Genomic DNA, 25,630 nt, shown 5'->3' on the forward strand with positions numbered 1-25,630 from the left:
AGTTCAGTCAATCTGGACGGGCTGTGATCAAATTGAAGCCGATACACCTTATAAACATGCTCAGTCATTCATTAAACTGGTAGCAAAAAATATCTTTCACACCAGTGAAATGTCTGCATTCGTGCATCTTTTAGCAATTCAGGAAACTTTTTTGTGGAGATACTTGATTTTGCGGGGAAATAGGTGAAAACCTCTGAAATCCTGAAACGTTCCACGGAGATAACCAGTAACGTTTCGGAATTTTTTTACAGTGCGGTTTTTACTGCAATTTAAAATATTTCGCCAAATAAACAAAAAAAAAAGACATCAAATAATATGTTTCAAATGTAAAAATAAAATGGTTGACAACCTGAATCAAAATGACATATTTCTAAACTGACTTAAAAACGCTTGTAACTTTTTTTTCTTTGAAGATAGAAACTAATTTTTTCGACCATGGGGTCGAGATATTTCTGGCGTAAAAAATGTCGCTTTTTTCAATGGTGTCAAAAAGAAAGCTGTGGGACAATTCCTTCACTTTTTATTGATAGATTTAATGAAGAAATTAGTGCCTAAATTTCAGCTAAGCCTAAAAAAGTTCGAGCTAAAAACACAAATTGCTCCCGTCGTAATGAAGTTAGAGCATAGAAACAAATTGCTTAGAACGCGGAAAATTCCACCCTTTTCAACGATATATAATATTAACATGTGCAAGTAATTTTTCACCCCCTTTAATAGCCAATAATAAGCAATTTACGTGAAATTTGGGCCTACATTGGTATAAAAAAAGAACTATTTATCTGTTTTTTTTTTCGAATTATAGCCTATGTTACTCAGTAAGAAAGTACCTTTCATACAGTGAAAGAATTTTTCAAATTGGTGCAGTGGTTCCGGAGATTACCTCGAACATATAAACACACAAAAATCCGTCCTTTCTCTTTATAATATTAGTAAAGATAATTTAAAATATAGTCGCAAAAATTTTCAGAATTAAAATATTTATATTTTTTATAAACTCTGAAATTAATTTTGAGTGTCATCTATCAGATGGGTGTAACCCGGGGCAAACCACCCCCTCTCAAGAACTTGGATTTAGAAAAAAAGCTTTTTTCCTCTCAAGTTACAGCTTTCAAAAATTTAAAAGTACACGATTTGATCAATATCTATCTGTTAAACATTAAAGGGGGGGAAAATTACAGATAATCCTTTTCAAATTTTTAAAATGGATTTTTAAGTCATCTCACTTTTTAGCTCGTAACTATTGGAAAATTTGATTTTTAAATTGAATTTCCAACGTTGTATGCGTCTTGGGTTTACAATAAAAAAACAAAATTCGAAATTTTCATAAAAAGAAATTAATATTTCCATCTCTGTTTAGAGGTTTTCCCCCTTTCCCTGAAAGGAGAGAGGGAGTTGAAAAAATACAATTTAAAAAAATTAAAAAAATTCGGAGTCGGAGTCGGGCGTTTCAAAATCCAGGAGTCGGGTTCGGAGTCGGCCATTTTCCTTCCGACTCCGCAGCCCTGGCCTCCACGGCATATTATATATATATATATATATATATATATATATATATATATATATATATATATATATATATATATATATATATATATTGTGTGTGTGTTCCATAAAATTGTTCAATCATTTTTCATGATTAGTATGTACCCTTGATCAATTGAAACAACAAGATTCGGATCAAAATTAAATAGTTTAGTTTACTAAGGAAATATCGAGAAGGCTTCATTCAGAAGTTCAATTTTTTTTAATTATATATATATATATATATATATATATATATATATATATATATATATATATATATATATATATATATATATATATATATATATATATATATATATATATATATATTCTTAGAATCCCGTAAGAGATCTAAAGAAAACTTTAGATTTGATATCTAAATTGAAATCTAAAGAAACTAATCTTTTTAATTATCTCATTAGTTAGAAGAGAGCTGATGAAGAAGGAAGCTACGTAAAATAATATTTGTTTAAAAACTAAAATAAACAGAACAGGAGCTATTATGTACCATTAATTACTTCACTGTTAGTGTAGAATTGGTAAAATATATTTCGAAGAATTTCATGATGCTTAAGAAAAATTTTTAGACGTATTTAAATAAAATTTAGGGAAAAGAAACTCACATTAAACTGAATTATAAATATTATGTAATACGTTAATCAATTCTTTTGTTCGTCACTACATTGTTTTGTCTGAAGTTTTCTCACTCCACTTCCCCAGTAAAACAAATAATTGTTCAAATGTGCAGCTCTATTCATTTTTATTTGAATTGTCGTATGGTTTGTAAAAAAAAAAAAAAATTCTATTTGTTTTTAAATCTGAAAGGTAATTCAATTATTGAATAGTAAAGCTAACTAGAATTATTAGCTAAACCTAATTTTCATTTTTGGTACGTTAAACTATTGTATGGCTTCACATCTGCCATAAAATAAATTTTGTGTCAATCAACCAATTTTTTTTACTTATTCTTTTTTTTTTTTTAATTTATATAAATTTCGAATAATGCTGTATCGGCAGTAGCAAAATTCGTTACTTGTTAAAACGATACTTAATTTAAAAAACTAAAAAAACACGCTTTTGTAGCAAAATGAACTAAAAAGTGAAAAATAATCTTTGGATGATAGTAGTTGACCAATCACTTAATTTTAATGTAATACAAAAAAGCGTGGGGTGCTGTCTATTTACATTTTTGCTTGGACAACAAATGGAAGAAATTAAAGACAACTGATAAGAAGCCCCCCACGCTATTTTGTATTACATTAAATTTAAGTGATTGGTCAACTACTATCATCCAAAGATTATTTTTCACTTTTTAGTTCATTTTGCTACAAAAGCGTGTTTTTTTAGTTTTTTAAACTATTATTTTATTTTTCTGTTTTTTAGTCTTATGTTGGAGAATTATAAGACGACGAAATTATTTATAAAACGAGTGCGAGGCAATATCTTATCGTTAAGACAAGGACACCCCGATGGGAAGCTACTGTGAGTCATCGATGTATGTTTACGGAAATCATATTTATATTACTTTGAAAATTTGAGATGCATTTGAATAAAAGTTTGTTCAACAATGGTCTGATCAGCAATGAATTTCCAATTGAAGGCTCACCTAAATTTTGGCATGAAATTAGTTAAAAACAATTATATTTCATGTTCTAATTACCTTGGAACATTGGAACAAATTTTGTCTGATGCAGAAAAATTAAAGGTTTTTGTAGATATTTTGAAATAATTTTTGCGAGCATTTTTTAATGTAATTTTTAAAATTTTTCCTTTTTACAATTAAAACAACTAACAATTAAAAGAGTTAATTAATTAATTTGATTATAGAATATTGCATTGTCATCGGGTCTGAGGTCGCGTGCCAAATTTCAAAAGAATCCGATCGCAGGAAGTGGACGAAATTTGAGCTGCAAGATTCCATTACACTGTAAAAAATCTCGGAAAACTCTCTGAATATACAAAAAAGTTTTCCGTAATACACAGATTCGTACGCCCTCCGCAGTTTTCTGCGATAATCAAAAACGTTTCCCGTTTAGCAAGAAAGTAAGAGTCGACGCATGCGCAGGTGACACGGCAATTTTATAGTTCAGCAGCAAATCTAAACTGAAACTTTCGAAAGCACGCAATGAAAACAACTGCTGACTCATGTATGCGAAGTAACACTCATCAAGGGGATTAGTAGAAGTTTTGTTCCTCGCATGAATTCACTGAAGATAATGTTAAAGTCTTATATTTTCTTGCTTATGTATCGTCATGAGATTGAATTTGAAGCTATGTCACTTATTTTTAAGTACGAAGTGCAAATTCTCGACGCATGCTCGCGGAAGGAATACAAACTGAAATTAGAAACCAAATAATTGCCGAGAGGACGCCATGTAACTTCATTGCGTCGCATAACTTGTGTAGGTAATTTTTCTTGGATACTTTTCTTCTTTCTACCAAATGGGTAATTTTTGTTGGCAGAATTTTATTCTGTCATAAAAATCACCTTTTTGGTGACCAAAGCCTGCAAAAGACCACCACCGACGAATAGGTAAGTCGCTTTGCAACTCTATTACTTTAAAGAGATTTAGTTCATATAAATCTCGTTAAAAAAACTATTTTCTTCAGTATAATTTTTTCGTTGTGAACTATTGCAATTTGAAAATATTTTACATTACATAGAACACATATTTAAAGTGCAAGTGTGTCTAGTTATATTCTATAAAATTTATGAATTGAAGATTATAAAAAAATTTAAATAAGTGTTATTGTGTACTTTGTTTTTATGTGGAAATCTCAGTTAATATTTGGCTGAACATTTATGTATCAAGCATTATGAATTAAATGTTATAATATGCAAATTGTCAGGTTTGATAGTTCGTCTTTAAGGTTGCATGTTTTCATTCTCTTGTAAACAGTGTAGCTAGATTGTATGAAGTAAAAAAAAAAACTATCTCTTGTAATTAGGAACATAGTGCTTCAGTATTATCTAAATGACGATATCTCTTTAAATATTTGCATTAGCGAAACGCTTTAAATTAGTTAAATGTGTATTAATTTATTTAACAAATAAATACATATATGTATTTAAAAGTGTCTTCATTTTTTTTCGTTTTACGAGCCTCAATTTTACCAAAAGCAAAAAAAAAAAAAAAAAAAAAAGACTTAATAAAATAATTTTGTATTTTTACACCATATTAAAGTATTTGACTTATAATTTATATGATACTTTGATTTATAATGTATATGATACTTTGATTTATAATGTATATGATGTTGCTTTTTCAAGGGGGGGGGGGGCGCTTCATAGCATTTTATGGGTGCACCATCACTCTTATGGTGTGGGGGGGGGGGGTATTCTCGTATATATGAAATGGAAAAATCATGTAATAGAGTTCAATGTTTTAATAAATAAAATATATAATGCATTTTGCGCACACTATAAAAATAAAATCAGTAACCTATTTTGAGTAAGTATTTATATTTGTGATGAGCTGGAAAAGGGCAAGAACAGAAGAAACAACCCGAATGGTTCCAGCAGAGGGACTTGGTGTCATATTTAAATTCATCAATTTCTCTGTTGGTACTTTTCAGTACACTTTGTTCGTCAGATAAATTGACTTGAGGTGAACGAATTCCGGAACGCGAAGGGTAGGTAAGTCCTGTCAAATTTTATCCAAAGATAAAAACTATCAAGTTTGATACAAGATATGTTTTTAAATTCTGCATTAAAAATACAATATGTTGATAGTTTTGTCTTGAAAATATTGAGAGAAAAACTGAAGTTTAAGATTGTTTAACAAACAATCCATACTTTTCAGAAGGTACCCCCACTCCAATTCCCCGACGATTTTGTGATTAGGAATGAAACTAGTAGATTATTTCATAATTTTTCAAAAATTTATAACTGTGCATATGTTATGCTGTTAACCATGCTATTTGTCATTAGAAATTCCAAAAAAAAAAAAAAATCCACGAATGATTCTAAAATTGCTTGTATTATTGCTCTTAGATATGAAAGAATTGAAACTGATATGGTATGCAATACTATAATAAAGAATTAGATTTTAGAAAAAATCACGGAAAAAGGATTCCGAAATTCTCGGAAACGTTTTTGAAAATTGTTTGGAGAATTCCGAAATACTCGGAAACGTTTTCGAAACTTTCATGAACCACAGCTGCACAGAATACTCAGAAACATTTCTGGAAATTACGGAAAGAGGATTCCGAAATACTCAGAAACGTTTCTGAAAATTACGGAAAGAGGATTCCGAAATACTCAGACACGTTTCTGGACATTACAGAAAGAGGATTCCGAAATACTCAGACACGTTTCCGGACATTTCAGAAAGAGAATTCCGAAATACTCAGAAACGTTTTCGAAAATTTCATGAACCGCAGCTGCACGATATACTCAGAAACGTTTCCGAATTTTTTTTACAGTGTACAAGATACATACATACATACATACATGCATACATACATACATACAGGTGAAGCTAATAAAAGCGTGTTAAAAAAAAAAAGTCATTTCGTCGACTATTTGCAAATAAGGAGTACAAAAATTGGGAACTTAGAGGGACAAAACCAAACTCTCATTCTTAAGAATGAAATATCATAAAATAATTAAATTCGAAATAAATAAATAAGAAGCTTAATAATTATAAACAGTCGTTTTTTTTTTAAATTAAAGAATCTCTTTCCTTATCCTCAAGCATAAGTACAAAATGTTTTATTCGTGACAATCTTAATGGGATATGCATTTTTCAATGTAAAAGTAGCTCCTGTAGTAAATCTCCTCTCGAAATTTAACATATGATTTTTTCTTGAAACCAAATCCCCCCTACCCCCTTCTCTTTTAAGAATAACAGCAATGAAATATGAAATAAAAAGTTAGCGGTTCATAAAATATTGCAGGATAATTTACCTCATTTATTTGTAGAATCCATCAAAAATTTCTCTTTGTGCACTCTTCCTTCTGAACTGAAAGAGAACTTTAACGTACAGCGGAATCAAAAAATAAAACTTGTGTTTGGGTAGAGAACTGAAAACGACTGATTCTTATCCCACTGCATCCAAATAAATTTCTCCCTTCCGTTATTGTAAAGTGATTTAACTAATGTTTTCTGAAAAACGATCCCTCTCCACTGGATACTTTTTGTAGATGCTTCAGAACAAAAAGACCGAGCACCGAGCCAAGAAGGAACAATTTAGAAGTTGTATTAGGCATCAATCTTCAAGGGAAAGTGTCAGTGGATTTCTGTGACAAGTTGTTGTCGATTTGGGTAATTTGCGCTTTCATACGAGCCGAAAGCACTTCCGTGGCAGGGGCAGGGTCCGTATTGTGGTCTGGTGATTAGTTCAATCTGTTTAGTATTGTCCAGCTCGAGGACAGTGCGGGTGGCGCAGACTATCTATCTGACAGATAACTGGGCAGTAAAACTGGGCCATTATCAATTTAGACGCTGTCATTCCTGTAGCATACATTGCATAAAGGGCCCCGTTGTTTACAATAGAAGACTGAAGAATCAGCTTTAGGGGGGGGCCCTTCTACACTCGACTGGTAGTACGCCCAGACCAGACCGGTTAAGAATCCCCATCATTAGACAGGGGGGGGGGGGGTCAACGAGTCATCCGACAAGATTCAGTACGGATAGCTCAGGGGACTTGAAGCGGTGATATCAAAGGCGTAACACTTAAAATTTTGCCCCATCCTAGCCTTGGTTTCTCGGAGATTCGGGAGAGAGGACTTTAGGTGGGAATAATTGCCTCCTCTCTCCTTGACTTACAGAAACATACTGTACTTTGTTCGTGTTTGGTATTAGTTTTTTTTTTTTTTTTGCATCTTCCCAACCCCCCCGTCTACACCACTGCTGTCATACAACCAATTTTTTTTAAACCAACTTTTTCGCCACGAAAAAGTTGGTTAAAAAAATCATTTTTACATGAAATATTATTATGTCGATAACGAAATTTTCGGGGGGGGGGGGCCCGGGCCCGGTGGGCCCCCCCACTGGCTACGCCACTGCAACACATTTAATACCGTATGATCCCCAATACGTAAGGACATGTGTAATGTAAGCAACACTTACTAAAAGAGAAATCAGAGGGATAAAAAGAAGCTTTATTGAAAAAGTAGCATGGAGCGCAAATGTGACTGAAGGCCGAAACATCCCTGTGATGGGTGTCCAGCAAGAAACATCCGGTCTTTAGTAGGGGATATGATCTCCCCCGCTGCTAGGCAGGTTTCACAGCGTCTGCCCATGCTGAGAATGAGGGTGTCAATGAGTTGTTGAGGCATTGCTGCCCATTCGTCTTGCAGCGCCAATTGAAGCTCCCGAATCGTTACTGGTGGCAAGGATTTCGAAAATAATATCAGTATTTATTTCTGTTTTCAAATGTTGTTCCGTTATCGAAATATCAAAAACAAAAAAGAAAGAAATGTTCCCCGGGTGTTAAATCTATTTTTATAACACGCTACACTGTAAGATTTTCCAGACGAGAGGGGGGGAAAGAAATGAGTTGGTGTTGTAAGTTTTTCTTTTGCTTTCGGATCATTTTGATATTTATTGCCTAGGAATTATTTTTGATGAAATATTGCTTTAAATTGAGTTGCTTATTTTTTTTATACTTTTGGTATCTTTTATTATCTGAAACAATTATTCATCGTGTGCATTTAATTTTAGAAAGAGAATTGATTATTGCTATGAATATGTTTTCTTTTACAGTATTTGATATTTGTATTTTATATTTTAATTTATTTTTCAAGTTTTAGTAATTACATGGTCCCAGTTAGTGTATCTTAATTTGAAAGGCCTTTTTTCTAAAAACCGTCACGAATTCACGTAACTGTTCCGACAAAATGGCTTTTCTACTGCGTTATAAGAAAGCAGAATTGTTCGAGTTAACAAAAGAATTAGGATTAACGGTTGAGGCGGATGCCACTAAAGTTAAGATGAAGGAAATGATTATCACTGACCCCAAATATGTTGAAGAAGATGTAAAAGCTATGATCGAAGCTATTTTGCAAGAAAGCGCAGATGCAGAAAAAATCCGACTAGAAGAGAGGGAACTTGAAAAATTAAAAATACAGGAAGAGAAAAAACTTGAAAAATTAAAAATACAGGAAGAGAAAGAGCTTGAAAAATTAAAAATACAGGAAGAGAGAGAACATGATCTAGCAAAGTTAAAAATACAAGAGGAGAAACAATATGAACTTGAAAAAATAAGAATACGAGAAGAGAAGGAGTTCGAGCTTGAGAAATTAAGAATACAAGCGCAACACAAAATAATTCCAGATAGTTCTACGGAAAATGCCTCAACGCCGACTAAATTTGTTCATGAAACGTTTCACAAGTTTAATATGAAGGACGATATTAGCTTAAACCTCACTCTGTTTGAAAGACATGCTGAACTAATTTTTTTGCCGAAGAAAGACTGGGTCCAAAAACTTATAGGATTGATACCGATAGACGTTGCTCACATGATCGCCAGAGAACCCACCGAAAAAGCAAACGATTACGACCACGTCAAAAGCCTACTCTTAAAACGATTCAAATTGTCTCCGGAAAAACTGCACCAACTATTTGTTTCGCATCGAAAAGTCACCGAACACACATGGTCAGATTATTACCATGAATTGAAAACATATTACGAAGGATGGATTTCAGGCTTGAAGATAGAAACGTTTGAGCAACTTAATGATCTAATTATAGCTGATCAAATGAAGAAAAAGGCACCGTACGAGTTCAAGGAACATTTTCTAGATGAATGGTCCACCATTAATTCACCTGTTGAATTGGCGAAGAAATTTGAGGAATATGAGGACGTACGAAGGACATTGAAGCTGAAGCCGTCCTATTCGTTTGAAAGAGAAAAATATGAAGATAGTGAAGTTAACAAGTTTGAGAATTTTTCACGTAACACAGAACATTTTAGGAACGAGAGGAAACGTTTTCAGACGAATCGAGGTTCATATACTGAAAGAAATAACATCACGAGGCAAGTGATATGTTGTTACTGCCGAGCGCCAGGTCATTATGGTGTAGACTGCCCAAATCGCCCTAACACTAATCGGAAAAATAACAAGTCTCCAGCCACTGTGGTGCAAACTTGTTCTCAAACTTCGCAAGAAAAAAAAGGGACAAGGAAAATTACCCTGAGGAATAAAGTTTTTAATGCACTGATCGACAGTGGTAGTTCCGTCAGCCTTATACGTGAAGACATCAGCAAAGAGGTCATAAAACCCTCTGAACTTTCGGGAAAAACAATTTTACTCTCCGGCCTAGGGAAAGCTCAAGTAGAAACCAAAGGGTATTTCCAGGCAGAGTTTGAATTGGATAAAGAAAAATATTCGTTGACATGGCATGTTGTGCCGGAACGGTATTTAGATTTTCAAGCGATCATAGGTTCAGACATTTTAGAACAAGCATCACTCGTACTCGCTAAAGAAGGCGTCAAATTTCGAAAACGAGTTGAGGAAGTTTGGCCCATAAACATGCAGCTATTTGAGGCCAGTACACAAGATGAAATTGATGTAAGGCATGTCTCGAACCCGAAAGTAAGAGAAGAATTATCAGAAATGATTTCCAATTATAAGCCAGAAAAAACTGAAACAACAGATGTATCTATGAGAATCATTTTGAAGGACGACATTCCAGTCTACCAGTCAGCGCGCCGACTATCAATCCCTGAGAACCAGGCTGTCAACAAGCAAATTGATGAATGGCTAGAACAAGAAATAATCAGACCGAGTTCATCTGAGTACGCAAGTCCAATCGTACTGGTAAAAAAGAAGGATGGAAGTACCAGATTATGCGTTGATTACAGAAAACTAAACCGTAAACTCGTTAAAGATCGATTCCCGCTGCCATTAATAGAAGACGTGTTAGACAAACTTCAAGGAGCTAAAGTGTACACAACACTCGACTTGAGAAACGGTTTTTTTCATGTGAACATAAATGAAGATTGCAAACAATTCACCTCTTTTGTCGTTCCAGACGGACAGTTCGAGTTTAACAAAGTTCCTTTCGGTCTAAGTACAAGCCCTAGTGTTTTCCAAAGATATATTTACAGTATTTTCCGGGAGCTTATGCGTAAAGGCATTGTAATAATCTATATGGACGATTTAGTAATTCCAGCTGAGGATGAGAAAGAAGGCCTTGAAAAGTTGAAGAAAGTATTCGAAGTTGCTTCAAAATATGGCTTGGAAATAAAGTTTTCAAAGTGCCAGTTTTTGCAAAGAAGAATAGAATTTTTAGGCCACATCGTGGAGAATGGGACAATTCGTCCATCAACAGCTAAAACGCTAGCAGTAAAAAAATTTCCCACACCGACTACCGTTAAACAAGTTCAGAGTTTCTTAGGTCTCACCGGTTATTTCCGCAAGTTTATTCCAGGATATTCCAAAATAGCAAAACCACTAAGCGACTTGACGAGAAAAGATAACTCATTTGTTTTTGATCGACCCCAAATCGAAGCGTTTGAAACGCTGAAGAAAAAACTAACAGAAAGCCCAGTGTTGAATATTTTTAGACCAGGAAGAACTACCGAACTGCATACAGATGCAAGCCAAATTGGCTATAGAGCCGTTTTATTACAAGAAGCCGACGACGGAAAATTGCATCCTGTCCTCTACATGTCCCAGAAAACCTCTCCGGCAGAAGAAAAATACAGTAGTTACGAGTTGGAAGTCCTTGCTATTATCGCAGCTTTAAAGAAATTTCGTACTTATCTCCTGGGTAACCACTTCAAAATTGTGACAGATTGCTCAGCATTCCAAAAAACTATGGACAAAAAAGATTTAGTCACTCGAATAGCCAGATGGGCACTTCTATTGGAAGAATATGACTACGAAATAGCACATCGTCCCGGCAACAGAATGCAGCACGTTGACGCTTTAAGTAGGAATCCCGTGGCTGTTATCACGACTGATACTCTTACTGCAAAGTTAAAACGGGCTCAACAAGAAGATGAAAGCGTTCAACATTTGAAAACCCTCCTGAAAGGCAGTGACGCTCAAGACTTTTTCGAAAGAAATGATGTTTTGTATAAGTATGAAAACGGTCGTGAAGTAATTGTTGCTCCCAGAGACATGCAAACTGAACTGATAAAGTTAGCTCACGAAAAAGGACATTTCGCAGCAGCAAAGACCGAAGAGATCGTCAAATTGGAATTTTTCATCCCAAACATTACTAGACGGGTGCAAGATGTAATTATGAACTGTGTGCCATGCATACTAGCAAATAAGAAAAGTGGAAAGAAAGAAGGATTCTTGAACCCTATCCCTAAAGAAGATGTACCGCTAAGCACCTACCATGTTGACTTTATAGGTCCTATGCCGTCAACAAACAAGAGGTACCAACACATCCTGACAGTGGTTGACGCATTTACGAAGTTTACCTGGCTTTATCCAGTTAAATCCACTTCTGCAGAAGACGCGCTCGACAAACTGAGACTGCAACAGCAGACTTTCGGAAATCCCAGAAGAATAATAACCGACAGAGGACCAGCATTCACCGCTAAGGCTTTTAGTGACTATTGCATCGATGAGAAAATAGAACATCTGCCTATAGCAACTGGAGTTCCCCGTGGGAATGGCTAGTAGAAAGAGTGCACCGCACGCTTATACCGGTTCTCAGCAAGTTATCCATTGAAGATCCTACCAAATGGTACAAGCATGTAGACAGATTACAAAGGATACTTAACAGCACCTCCAACCGAAGTACTAAGCGGACTCCCTTTGAATTGTTGATCGGTACCACAATGAGAAACAAAGAAGATCTTCATGTGCGGGAACTGTTAATGGAGGAATTTGTGGAAGAACTGGAAGACGCTCGAAATCTGCTCCGGCAAGAAGCAAAGAAAAATATCCAGAAAATTCAAGCGGAAAACAAAAGAACGTACGATAAGAAGCGTAAAAAAGCTCCTGTATACCAAGAGGGAGATTTAGTGGCTATCCAACGGACGCAGTTCGGAACTGGTCTAAAATTACGGCCGAAATTTTTAGGACCGTACAAAATAAAAAGTGTTAAATCAAAAGATAGGTATGAAGTAGAAAAAGTAGGTAATCATGAGGGCCCTAACTTAACGATTTCATCCGCTGACATGATGAAATACTATTCACGAATTTAGGATTGTGTTTCATTCTTTTTGTTTTGTTGTATTTATTTTCGTTGTGATTTATGTAAAGCTTAATTATGTTTATTTTCATACATCGAAATTTTATGTCAGTCACTGAGGCCAGTTCCTGCAGGATGGCCGAATCTGTAGGAAATAAGCTGGCAATTAAGTTATGTTCATTCCGTGCAACTCTGCCCTCTAGCGGGGAGTTCGATAGAGAAGGAGACGCTTGTTAATGTTCCGCGATGGCGGACGTCTTTTTTCCCGCGTGTGTTTTGTCTTGTGCTTTGTGTTGTATGCAATAAATATTATGTGTCGTCACTTGGTTGTAGTTCTTAGCAACGGATCTTACATCCTACTACAATGAAGAACACGAGTATCCTTCAAAATACCCCTAGACAGTGCCGCAAATACTACATGTATAGCTGAATGAGTGCCATCACCCGAGGGACCGAGTGACGGCCCCGTAAGTTTTCCGAGGAATAAGTACAGGGCCATTATGCATTTATTTGCTTTATCTTGGAAACGATAATGGTACCAACACAGGCCATTTATGTGTTTTCTATTACGACTTTGGGAACGTCTTCTTTTCGGATTAAAATGAGGGCTTTTATCACGAGAGCGAGAGTTCGTTTCTAATCGGCTAAGACGGGAAGAAATGTCATGCAACATGTCTTGAACTGACTGCTCACCGGATGAAACAGCTGTAATCTTTGTACAGTTATTATCAATTGCAATAATTCCATCAGCCATCATAGCAAGTTTGTCTAAATCATCACTGGAAATAGCTAAAATTTGCTGTGCATTTACTGGAAGTCTTTGTAAAAATAAAGTTTTTAACAATTCTTCACTTATATGACTAGGGGATTTACTTCGCTTTTCTAGTAACAATTGCGAAGGCTTTTTATCACCCAACTGCATACCGGAGATTAAACTTTTAAAACGTTCCGTTTCACTTTCTGCATATTGTTGGCAGAGTCTAGCTTTCAATGCAGTATATGGAGAACTGCTTGGTGGCTGCAAAATTATGTCGCCAACCACCGCCAATTCTTCTGGTTGTAGCGCTGACAGGCAATTTTATTGTTACGGCAGAAACAGTTCCATTGCTTGTATTTCCTGCGGCAGATGCATTTTCATTATTATCATTCATTGCGAATTATAACGTGAACAAAAGTTCAAAAAAATAGAGCAAAGTTCAGAGTGAAATATATAGTGCAAAATGTTGAAAGAAAGTTATTACAGGAAATAATCAGTCATTTCAAATAAAATTATGATAATGAATAATAATGCATACCGATATGGAATGCTGGCACATTTGAAATTCCACGGCAAATGGTTTTAAGAAAGCAATTTTGTTCTATCCGGGTCACCAATTTGTTGATGTCTTGAATATTATTATCATCGAACATCAACAATTAATCAGAAGGTTGAATAAATAAAAATATTAAGCCGCAGAATTAAAAAAAATAAATATATACATTTATTTACAATCAATCACCAAAATATCAAGCGCCTTTTTTACACCAAACTTATTCCGCTATCTTTTTTAAATTCATTTATGGAATTCTAAATTGAAAGTTAAAGTTATTATTTTTCTTCTTGCAACGCAACGCCTGCAAAGCTTCACTCTATCTTTTAGCCCGATCGAAGGTTTTCCTGTCCGTTACAACATGCTCGATGGGATTGAGATCCGGAGATCGTGCCGGGCGATCCATACGTTCAATATCCTCACTCTCTAAGAGCTGTTCGGCAGCTACTGTGCGATGACATGGTGCATTGTCGTCCATGAAAAGGAACTGCGGACCCATAGCGCCTCTAAGAAGACGCACATATGGAAGAAGAATCTCGTTACAATCACGGGTCCCGTTGACTGAACCTGCGTCGAAGATGTGAAGGTCTGTACGACTACCAAGCATGATGCCTCCCCAAACGAGAACACCGCGACCTCCATACCTGTCCCTTTCAATGATGTTCGAGGGATGATTGCGGCTTCCCCGCTCTCTCCAGATGAGTATGCGATGAGAATCGCTACTCAGACTGAATCTGCTCTCATCTGTAAAGAGTACTCGTCCCCATTCATTGTCTCTCCAATTCCGGTGTTCCCGGCACCACAGAGAACGCCTTCTCCTATGGGCAGGCGTTAGAGGTACACACCGTATAGGGCGTCGTGCAAACAGATCACCACCGTGCAGTCTTCTGACCACGGTAAAACGCGATATCGGTCGATCAGGCGCCTGTGTCGTGTGTCTAGCGATTTCTTCCGCTGTCTGCCGCCTGTTTCTTCTGACCTGTAAGACAATATACCGGTCATCTGCGGGTGTGGTTCCTCGTGGACGACCACTACTGAACCCCCGGATAGCTGTTCCTGTAGTTTGAAATTGTCTCCAAAGTCGTGAAACGATGCTGTGAGCAATTCCGAACTCTGCAGTCACACTGCGGCCTTCCTCCAACTTCCCAATGATTCGACCTCGGGTAAAAGCATCCAGATGTCGTCTAACAGATTGATTATTCGCCATTTCTCGCTGAGGCAGCAACTCGGTGTGATTTTAACTGCTATACGGCGTGCAATCTCTTTGCCAGAAATACTGATTTTACACCGACACCATGCTTTATACTACTCAGACACAACCCCATTACGTCTGCCTGCATATCTGCGCATGTGCTACCGTACATCACCTTACTTAATCTCCTGATTGGTCTTTCTGTCCGCTCTGCCTCTTCGTTCAGCTGATATGCTAATTTTTCGACTTCGTCCTTAATTTTTGCACACCAGTGTATTTATTAACCTTTTTCTTTCTCTGATTGCAACGTTACGGTCGCAACAGGCTATGTTGCGTGTATGTATGCGTGTTGCGACGGCATCGATTGCAACCGTAAAGAAAAAAAAGTATTAAAATTCTTTTTTTCCTTTTAAAATATTGCAAAATATGGAAAGAAACAAATGACTAAGCCTATTTCTTTTATTGAATTATATTATTTTTCTTACTTTGAAATAAAGGTTGCGGAAAAGACAAATAAGAGGTAACTTTTTCAAGATTTGAACTAAAACGCGGGAAGATAAAGCGCAGTATCTACAGAGATGAATATTTGAGGCATAAAAAGAAACGTGTTTTGGATTCGATACTAACAATAGCGAAATAATGGAATTTGAACTTTTTGTTTTTTCAATGGAAAGCAAGTTTGTACAAGAAAGCTAAAGTACAACCCATGACGAAAATGCGAAAAAGAATTTTAAATACAAATTTGCCGATACTGCTCTTTACGTTCTCATTGCAGTAATATTGAACTCATTTTTTTCTGCAGGAAAAGAAATAAAATATCATGATGTATGTGAACGAAAAGGTTCATGACGTATATATGGTGTTACACTTTCTATCACAACATTTTTATTTTTCTAAGGAACATTAAAATGAAACATAAATTTTTACTGAAATTTAACAACAGTAAAAATTGAATAGAATACGACATTTGTCTTAAATAATCTGAGAAAAAGCCATTAAGACTTAAAACGATCTACTAAATAAGTTAAATCACATCAAAATATCCATTCGGAAAACGTTATCATAACTAAAATTATAATTCTAACTTACTGAATAAGTGATTACGATAATTAATAAATTTTAAATTTAAGATAGAAAAATAAAACATGAAGTTAATAACCTACTGCGAACACATCCCAAAAACGCATCCAAAAGGTATGAATAACTAATTTTTAAATCTATAACTTAAAAGAGTTAAAAGTGACAAACATTTTGCGATGTAGAATTTTATAAAAAATGTTTCGAAGATCTAAAATTTGAAAAAATACAATATGTTGCCAGTTTTCAGAAAAATCACTTTTGAGAAAATTTAAAATATTATTCTATGGAATTAAAAAAAAAAAAGATTTATTGGACAAATAAATTACAATTTTGTAAAGGTGAATTCTGAAATGGTTGATTGGCTAAACGAATAGCAAATCAGCTTTGGTGTAGGGTTACCAAAATTGCTATGTCGCCAAGATAAGGTAGCGGGTTGCCAGAATGAAATATATTCGCCGCGACCCGGTTACCGTAATTCTACCAAAAACCGTCTCGTCCTTAATTTTTCACACCAGTGTAGTTGTAGTTACCAAGGTGATAGTTTGAGCAAATCCGAAGCTCCGCCCCTTGTCTTTGGGTCAACTCTCATTGGATGATTTCTTTTGTTTACATTGCAGTACTTTGTTTACATTGAGTCGTAGGTGCCAAATTTGGCAGTTTTTGAAAAAATACGCCAACGCGACACGGTTACCGTAATTCTATCAAAGAATAAATTATATCGATTCACAAACAGAGGAGGAATCGGTATCGAAAGAAAATGGCTTACCTCTTAATATATAAAGATTTTATTTTAGTTAAATTTGGGAACCAGCTTTACGTTGCAACATTTATCGCATCTTAAGTCGTTCTCCCAATATTTTAAAAATCTAAAGTTACGTTCAGTTACAATTGTATTAAAAGTAACATTTCATGAAATAATTGAATATGCAAGGCTAAACTACATTACAAACTTCAGTATTATTTCTCTAAATATTAGTTAGGGACCTAGGGCCCGTATAAAAAGTTAAATTTCGTATTTTTTGACTTATTTTAATTTTTGCTTCAAACTTTCAATATCTTAACTCTGCATCTGATTTTAAATATTTTTGAAATTGGAAGTATACAACTAGGACTAACGGTTGCGAAAAAAAAGGTCTTGGGAACTACTTTGATATACCCCCCAAAATCGGAAATTTGGCGACTTTTTTTCCTCGCCAAGCAAAATGCCTGTTTTTGGCGTTGGCGCAAAATACCTGGTTTTCAACAACACCATATACAGTAGGCATATTGAAAGCTAAAAGACAAAAATAATTAATAGAAAAAAAAATATAATTGGAAAATACAACCAGATTTGCGGCAAAATACAGCAAGTCAGAATCTGCCTGATCACTTCACAAAGAAATGGCGAATGAATGAAATGGCGCTAAAACATATATGAAATCCAAAAATTGTTGCCACAAAACTTTCAAAAAAAAAAAAAAAAAAAAATCACTCAAAAAATTGTACAAAATACAAGAAAATACTAAATTTGGCAACAGCAGAAACTTAAAAGCAGAAAAAACCTAAATTGGCAACACCAAAATAAGAAACAGCAACCCTAAAAAGTCCGTAGGAAGTGCCAGATTTGGCGCGTAATTTTTTTTTTTTTTTTTTTTTGGGGGGGGGGGGGGGTATATTAAAGTTATACCAGGTCTTGCAGGTTAAAACGGAACATCCTGTATAATTGGAGTTGAAACCTGCACAATGAGAAAAAAAGCAAGTTATGAGCTATAGGATTCGTTATAGAGTAAACTGATCCTTAAATCTTTCAACCGAAAACTAAACAAACGGTGACGCTGATAACATTCCTTCCGTTTAAGCTATAAGTTACCACCTTTTAGCCCGGGATAAGGCAGAACTACAAGCATGTACCGAGATATCGGTTACAACATCTAGAGACTGCAGTCTGCCGTTACGCCCTTGCTATGAGCTATGGGCTCATCAATCTGGAATAGCGAAATACCAAGCTGGAGGCAGATGTCGTATTATTGCAGCTTCTATTATCTCTGCTGTCCGTTTGGATTCCTTCCATTGCATAATTATACAAGTAAAATGAATCCAAACAATATATCTACATTCCGGTAATGACATCAGGGACTGCTGTTTCATCCTAGTTGTTGACTCATCAGTCTGGAATAGTCAATATCTAAACTTCAGGAAGATGTCCTCTCAACTCGTCTATTGACTATTACAGATTGATGAGTCCATAACAGGGACAAAACTACAGTCCCTGACGTTATAACCGAACTGTTGATCTTATTGCCTGTAGTACTGCGTTTTCTTTGTCTCAAACGTGGTTAAAGCCCTGAATAGTAGAATAAGTAGCAACTCGTCCGCCATCTTGGGACTAAACGATGCTTTCTTCCTATGCTTGCTATGGTGAAGTAGCTTGTTTTGCTTCTTGATTGTGGATTAACAAATAAAAAAACCACAAACGAGAAGCAAAACACGCTACTTCACTATAGCAAGCATAGGAAGAAAGCATCTTTTAGGCACAAGATGACGGACATGTCGCCACTTATTCTACGATTTAGGGCTTCAGGGGCGGTAACTTTCTGCATAAATGAATCAGTTACAATTTTACTGTAAAACATTGTTTGGAAATGCTGCACTACCATAAAATGCAATTAGTAATTGCTGTTAACAGGCATTTACTTACTTTGAGGGACAAAGATAGAAGCCACACATGCTGCCCCACAAACTACCATCAGCCAAGCGAAGACAGGTCGTCTTCCAAATCTGCGTATTGCTAGAAAAGCAGCGATAGTAGAAGGAAGCTCCATTATACCACTCAGGAAAAAATTCAAGTACGGATTACCAGCAAGTTCATTCGTGTTGTACGATATCCCATAGTACAGAAAGGCATTGACGATCCTGGGGAAAACGAATGTTTTTCTAAAACTCGGAAATCGTTCTGTGACACTCACGTTTGAAATTGCTACTGTTGCAGAAAAGCAACAATTTTTGGAGGAAAATTGATAGTTTACCATATATATATCATGATGAATGCTCTTTTCCTTATGTTGGGAGTTCTGAATACATCAATAACTGATTTCCTGGAGCTTTCTCGATTTTCAGACTATGAAGGAAAATATTAAAGTAATTAAATTTGGCGCTAAACACATTTTATGAATGAACATGGCTTAACTGTAACCTAAATCTTTTTGAAAATATGAATAACTAATTTTGTTCCATTTATTACTTCACCTGTGTTTTGACTTTGCCTGCTATGAACCATATTTAACATTATGCCACGGGATCGGCGAAAAATTTAGGAGATACGTCATTATTTTAAGGGCCTTATTTTCGGGGCCAAATTTGGCGAGAAACCGCCAAATGTCGCAAACACTTCGCGACATTTCGAACATTAACATGTAATAAACTGTCGACGGTTTAGGGAAGGGGCGGGGGGCATGACCCCCATGGCCATCTCCTTATATCCGCCCCTGATCGAAAGGCAGGGGGTTGGAACATTCTTGAAAAATTGAAAGTATTACTAAATACATGATGTCAACTTTTCGTAATAAAGGATATCAATTTGTGAAATTATAAATTCAATTAAAAAACTTACTGATTGGGAAATCATGCTATTAATCAAATTCTTGACATCACATTTTAATTCCTTTTTATTCATCGCTGCAGCTGTGGTAAGTACCTTTTCCAACTTATCGTAATCCTTTTGCATAAGTAGCCATCGTGGAGATTCTGGTATGAATCTAAAAAAGAAAGTCTCATTAGCTATAAGTATTAAAAATATATTTCGTTCTATTAATTAACTTTCACTTCCATCTTAGCACTTCATAATTCCATCTTTGTATTAACGTTCAAACTTAAAAAAACAGGAGAAACGGATAAAGTTACAAAGCTTTTGATGCGAAACTGTAAAATTTTTCTTCTCATGATAATTAATAATCGAGCTCTCGTTAAAAACGGAATGGATCATTACACGTAAAATCATCATAAAATTAAATAGTCGTCTGTGCCGTCATGTCTCAGATCCCTAGTGTAAAAATAAGAAATAAAAACAAATCTGGGCACAAGAGATGGATAGATTTAAACCTTTGTAACGTACTAGCAAAAATACCCGGCGTTGCCTGGGTCAGTGTAATAATTATAAGAAACAATCACTATTTTCATTTGATTTCTGTTTTAATTGAAATAACTCAAAAACACTGCTTCGACACGAATAAAAATCGAACTTCTTCCTTACTTATAAAAGTTAAATAGCAATAAGTATAAAGAGCAAAACAGAATTTAAACAAAAAAACTTCGTTTAGAAAAGGAAGCACGACATTTAAGCATATACAAATTTGAAGAATTTCCAAAATATGAAGGTAAATTTAACTTGTTTAAAAATATTTTTCCGTTAATATATATCTCATCAAAAACAACCCTGTTGTAAAATTTTCCCCGCCAAAAAAACCTTTAACTTTTCCGCACAAAAAAGAAAACCTGCATCCTAAACCCAAAAATCCTCAGCCATAAAAAGTTATGATATCTAGTTTGCCCGCCAAGTATCTGCCAAACTATCATCCTCCCTCTTCTCCTTTTTCATCACAGCTACTTCCATTAGAACCTCCTCCCACCTTCAACTCCTCAGAAATATGGATAGATCTTTTAAATTGTTTATCTTGTTTGGCGAATAAAAGTAGAGATATTGTTTCTCATAATTATTACTACACAAGCAACGCCGGGTATTTTTGCTATGTATAATAATCTGATAACTAAATAAAGAAAGTTATTAAATAGACATCTTCTGTTTGGAATTAAAAATCATATCTTATGAATGTACATCAAGCAAACATTTTAAGCTGTTTTATAAACTTGACAAGTCTCTGGCGAGTGTATGGTACTGTGGTCTTATGGCGATAAATAATGGATTTAGATTTATTATTTTACATTTTTACTTTGCTTTTAATTGCAAAAATAGAAATGGAATTAAACAAAATGACTTTTTAAAAACTTATTTGATTAGCAGAGTTATGATAACGCGTAGGGACGAGTGTTCAAAAATCTTGGCGATACAGCCATTACAAAAGTTGCATTGAAATGTAAAAATTTTGCCAAATTAATTTTGGTAAAAAGATCATTAAATACTATGTATAAGGTATTAAAGTTAAAATTAATCGGACAAATTTGTGAAACAACACGCTCAAATAACATTAAAACTACTATTAAAATGTAAATTGATCAGCCAAATACATTTTTTATCTCCAGTCTCACCAGGCGGCTACGTTATTTTAAACTTTTATGAAATTTTAAATTTTCTTTTTTGTATGTGTTTTTAAGGATTAATGATGCTAATTAGGATTTTGTGGAATTAATGTCTCTACTTTAATGGCTACAATAAAGAAGATTGTTTTTTCTTTTTTTTTTCCTATTTGTTTTTTATGCTATCGGGTCTGTACTGATGAAGATTTTTGGAATTAATCATGACGGAGATCTTCAGAGGGAAATGTTATTTGAAAACGCTGATATCACCATTCTAATAGAGACGTTAGGGAATGTTTCTTTTTCCGAAATGAAAAGTTTTTTTTACTATTGTCCTCATTTTAATGGGAACTTTTAAAAAAAAATTGTTGTGCTTACTCTGATTGTAATGGTATTTTTACTTTGAATTTTTTAGTACTTTAATTAGGACCGTTTATGTTATTTAGAAACAGTTGATTTCCTTTTGATGGGGATTTTAAAGGTTTGATGTTCTCACTTTAAAAGGATATTATTAGAATCAGGATTTGTAGTGACTGTTGAACCTACTTTGGGACGATTTCTCTGGGAAAAGGCTATACACTAATTCAAATAGTCAGTGCAGCACTGGACATCACTATACGCTATGTTTTTAAAAAAATGTTTGAGAGTATACGGCGTGTTTGGGATATAACCCTATGGGAACACCACTGCTTAAAGCATATATGCAGACCCATCAAATTATCGCTGATTAAGACCAGCCAAACATTTAAACTAAATCAAGTTTCGAACTTGGGGTTAAAATTGGATTTTCTTCAGCAGACAATCATAAATTCAAAAACAGATTAGAAGGATCAACAGTCGGGGCCCATTCCTTTATGATTCAAGGTACCACGTAAAATTTGAATGAGCCCCGACTGTTGATCCTTCTATTCTGCTTTTGAATTTATGATTTGCCTTATCTGTGTACGGTTACAAAACTATTTCAACGGCGTAGTTATTCAGTAGTACTTAATAGGACTCGACCAATGCGTCTGGCCGATGCATCGGCGCCGATGGTTCAACAATTTAGCCATCGGCATTGGCGGCCGATGCTAACTTGCAGGAAACATCAGCCCATCGGTCTTCAAAAACATCGAAAAGCCGATGGAATTGGCCGATGTTTTCGAAAAAAAGGACCTTTGCTGTTTTACTTTTTAAGTAAAGGGAGTTATTGTTTTCATATAAAAGTGTTTACTTAAATTTCAGTATAAATTTCTATTTTAGTCACCCCTGAAATAGTTCTAATACTGCATTCAGGTACCAAACAAGTTAATTATTGCGTTGTTTCTTGCAGCAGGATGTACGTATGTATCTCTCATAAGTCATAACACAAAAATTGTAAGCTGTAGAAGGATAAATTTTCGCATGTGGGGAGTGCCTACGTATATTGCCGAATTGAAGACCATGGAAACAAATATCAGATGGCGAAACCGGTTTTTGTGTCATTTTATTAGATTCCCGTTGAACCGACGGTAATTTTTAATTTTTCGATATTTGAAACATGAATCACAGTAATGCAGTCTTTTTTGTATCGCTTCGGCAGAGTTAAAGTTTGGGGCCCGTCGAACTATATTTTGGGACCTCATTTCTCTATCACAGAAGTTGTCAAACATTTATTATAAGCATTTTTGTAACTCCTACGGTGCCCCTATGGTTATGGGACCTCTCGCGCAATTGCAACATTTGCTATATTTTAAATCTGCCACTGCACGCCAAAACAAACTCCAGTGCTAGTTTTGAAAGGGTTTTTCTGCTCAATGTTTATGATTATTTTGAACTCTTTTTTGCGACTGTTTTTTGAATTTCCGAGAACACTTGCGTGCCCCTCCTCCCACTCCCTCAATTTCTGAAATTAAACTCTAGTTGTAATTATGAGTTGTTTAAAACTAACACCATTCATAAAATTAGAGACTTTTTTTTTTTCAAACTTTATCTATTGTTTAGAAAGAATTTAGAGCATTAATCTAAGAAATTGATGAAAGACATTTTGAATGGTGACATAATTCGGAAATCAAGGAGATTTTTGAATTTTTTCTTCGGAAGTGCTGAAGTAGATTCAGAAAATCTTTCGAGGCGTTGGTGGTAGCGGTTCTGTATTAAAAAAATGAGGCCGAGGTTAAGTCCGAAGTGTGAGTTACTCGAAAATCAGAGGGTGCCCCCCCACCTAACCCTCATTCGTCGTTTCAAGCATTTCTTAAATATTTAGCGATTATTTATTTTGGTCAAGAAATGTCACTTTGCGTATTTCTCATTCTTGTTTCACATATATTTCTTAATGCGACATCTTTTTTGCATCCTTAATAGCGATCGATTTTTTTTTCTGTTGTAAGTAACTATTTTTATGTGTTTATATAAAATCAATGAATAAGTTATTTTCGTTTTTTATAGAAAAGTTTCAAGGATTTTCTATGATGCAATTTTTTAATTTTCAGAAAATTGTTGTTAAATTGAAAAATTTAACTTGAACTTGTTTGTAAAGCTTCATAAAAGATTAAACAATATAATTGTTCAATGTTATGTGTGCAAGCATCAGATCAATTAGTATATGTATTCAGTTATTAACTTGGTGTAAATATTGAGTTTGTTTATTGTAGCTACGTTTTAAGAACCTCACTCTTTTCATGGCTATTTTTTTTTCCAGCAAAGGTTATGTCACTGTTATAGCTTTTATGAAAAATGCAAACTTTTCTATTCATAAATTTTAAATAAGTATAAAAATATTCCTATTTTGATTTAATGTTGCAGTTTTTCTGTTACCTTTTTTGTTTAATTTGATGACTAAAAAATGTCTACGTGCAATCTTTCCACTTTAATTGCGTAATTTGTTGACGCTTTCATAGTTTTATTGTTATTATTATTATTATTTTAATGATTAAACAACATAATTTAATGTTTTTTAACTATGTTTAGTGTACCTAAATCCATACATTATTACAATATTACTGAAATCTTAGTTATATGTTCAAAAAAGAAAAAAAAAAATCAATTGGTTATTGAACAGTCTCTTTGTTTTTCTTCCCCCTTTTTTTTCTTTCTTTCTTTCTTTTTTTTTTGGCTGTTGTTCTTTCTCTTTCATCATACAGCAGTCAAAAAAGGAAAAGCATAACTACACCCTATACAGATTGTACGTAGCACGATCCAAAAGTTTAATGACAAGCTGTATAAAACCTTACCCAGAATAGTTCACATTACCAAAGCACATCCAAATTCAAAGGCTCACCTTGAGGGACTATGTACTTCTGCTAGTTTTCATATAACTATAACTTTTGGAAACACTCCTAGAAGCCATTTTTCGCTACCTTCTATGGTGCAGCTTTACCTTCTCCTGACGGAAGAAAGCGGCGTCCATGCAAATGTATTTTTGCTGGGAACAGGTAAAAGTCACACGGAGCTAAGTCCGACGAAACGTTACGTTATTTGTTTGTCATATCAGAGTATTGACCAATCGAACCGTGCATCCTCAACATGAAAGTCGTCTTCTTCCCCACGATGAAGTTAAAGCAGCAGCGCAAAAGGCCTTACAGGAGGTTGCGAAAAATGTCTTCCAGAAATGTTTCTAAAAGCTATACGAACGTTGGCAGAGTGCATAATCGTTCAAGGCGACTATTTTGTAGATAGCTGTGCTTCGGTAATGTGAACTACTCAGGGTAAGGTTTTATACAACTTCTCCTCGAACTTTTAGATCATACTACGTACGTATGAGTTTTCAACTTACTATTACATAACAATTTTGAGAGACGCAAGTTTACGCGCATGAAGACATCACAAGAGCATTTGCGATAATGGGGTTGTTTCCTTTAGTCAAAGTAATACTTTTTGTCACTGAAATTGATAGAATAAGCAAAAAAGATAACATGGACCCAAAAAATGCTTCAATTTTCCCAACAGTTGTTTTTTAATTATTTTTTTTTAAATATCCGATTTTTCAAACAAGGCGTGGTCTTGATGCCGTCACAAATGATGCTCTTTGGCGCTTCTTTCTACGGCGTTTCCACGTTATGATAATCAAGAAGCGAATTAAAATTACGCTCTACGCTTGCTGTCAACCATATCGTTGCCAATACAGGGGAGTAAAGATGCGAATTAAATATTTTGCGCTGTGAATGGCAACACTGAATGGCATTTCATCATTTGTGATGTCATCGGACAGAAACGTAAACAGTGAAAGTGTACCG

The 25,630-nt window shown here is 34.9% G+C and overlaps 1 protein-coding gene across 1 annotated transcript in view; it reads right to left on the reverse strand.

Annotated features, from left to right (window-relative positions):
- Positions 1 to 25,630, reverse strand: part of LOC129222174 (organic cation transporter protein-like) — a 65,509-nt gene that overhangs the window by 22,841 nt on the left and 17,038 nt on the right. Inside the window, exons 6-8 of the mRNA XM_054856635.1 lie at positions 19,798 to 19,942; positions 19,214 to 19,305; positions 18,886 to 19,100 (exon numbers count right to left, since the gene is read on the reverse strand). Coding sequence (XP_054712610.1) covers positions 18,886 to 19,100; positions 19,214 to 19,305; positions 19,798 to 19,942 — 452 coding nt within the window. The remainder of the gene's footprint in view (positions 1 to 18,885; positions 19,101 to 19,213; positions 19,306 to 19,797; positions 19,943 to 25,630) is intronic.

This window comes from Uloborus diversus, chromosome 5 (genome assembly GCF_026930045.1).
Source record: "Uloborus diversus isolate 005 chromosome 5, Udiv.v.3.1, whole genome shotgun sequence".
Taxonomy (NCBI): Eukaryota; Metazoa; Arthropoda; class Arachnida; order Araneae; family Uloboridae; genus Uloborus; species Uloborus diversus.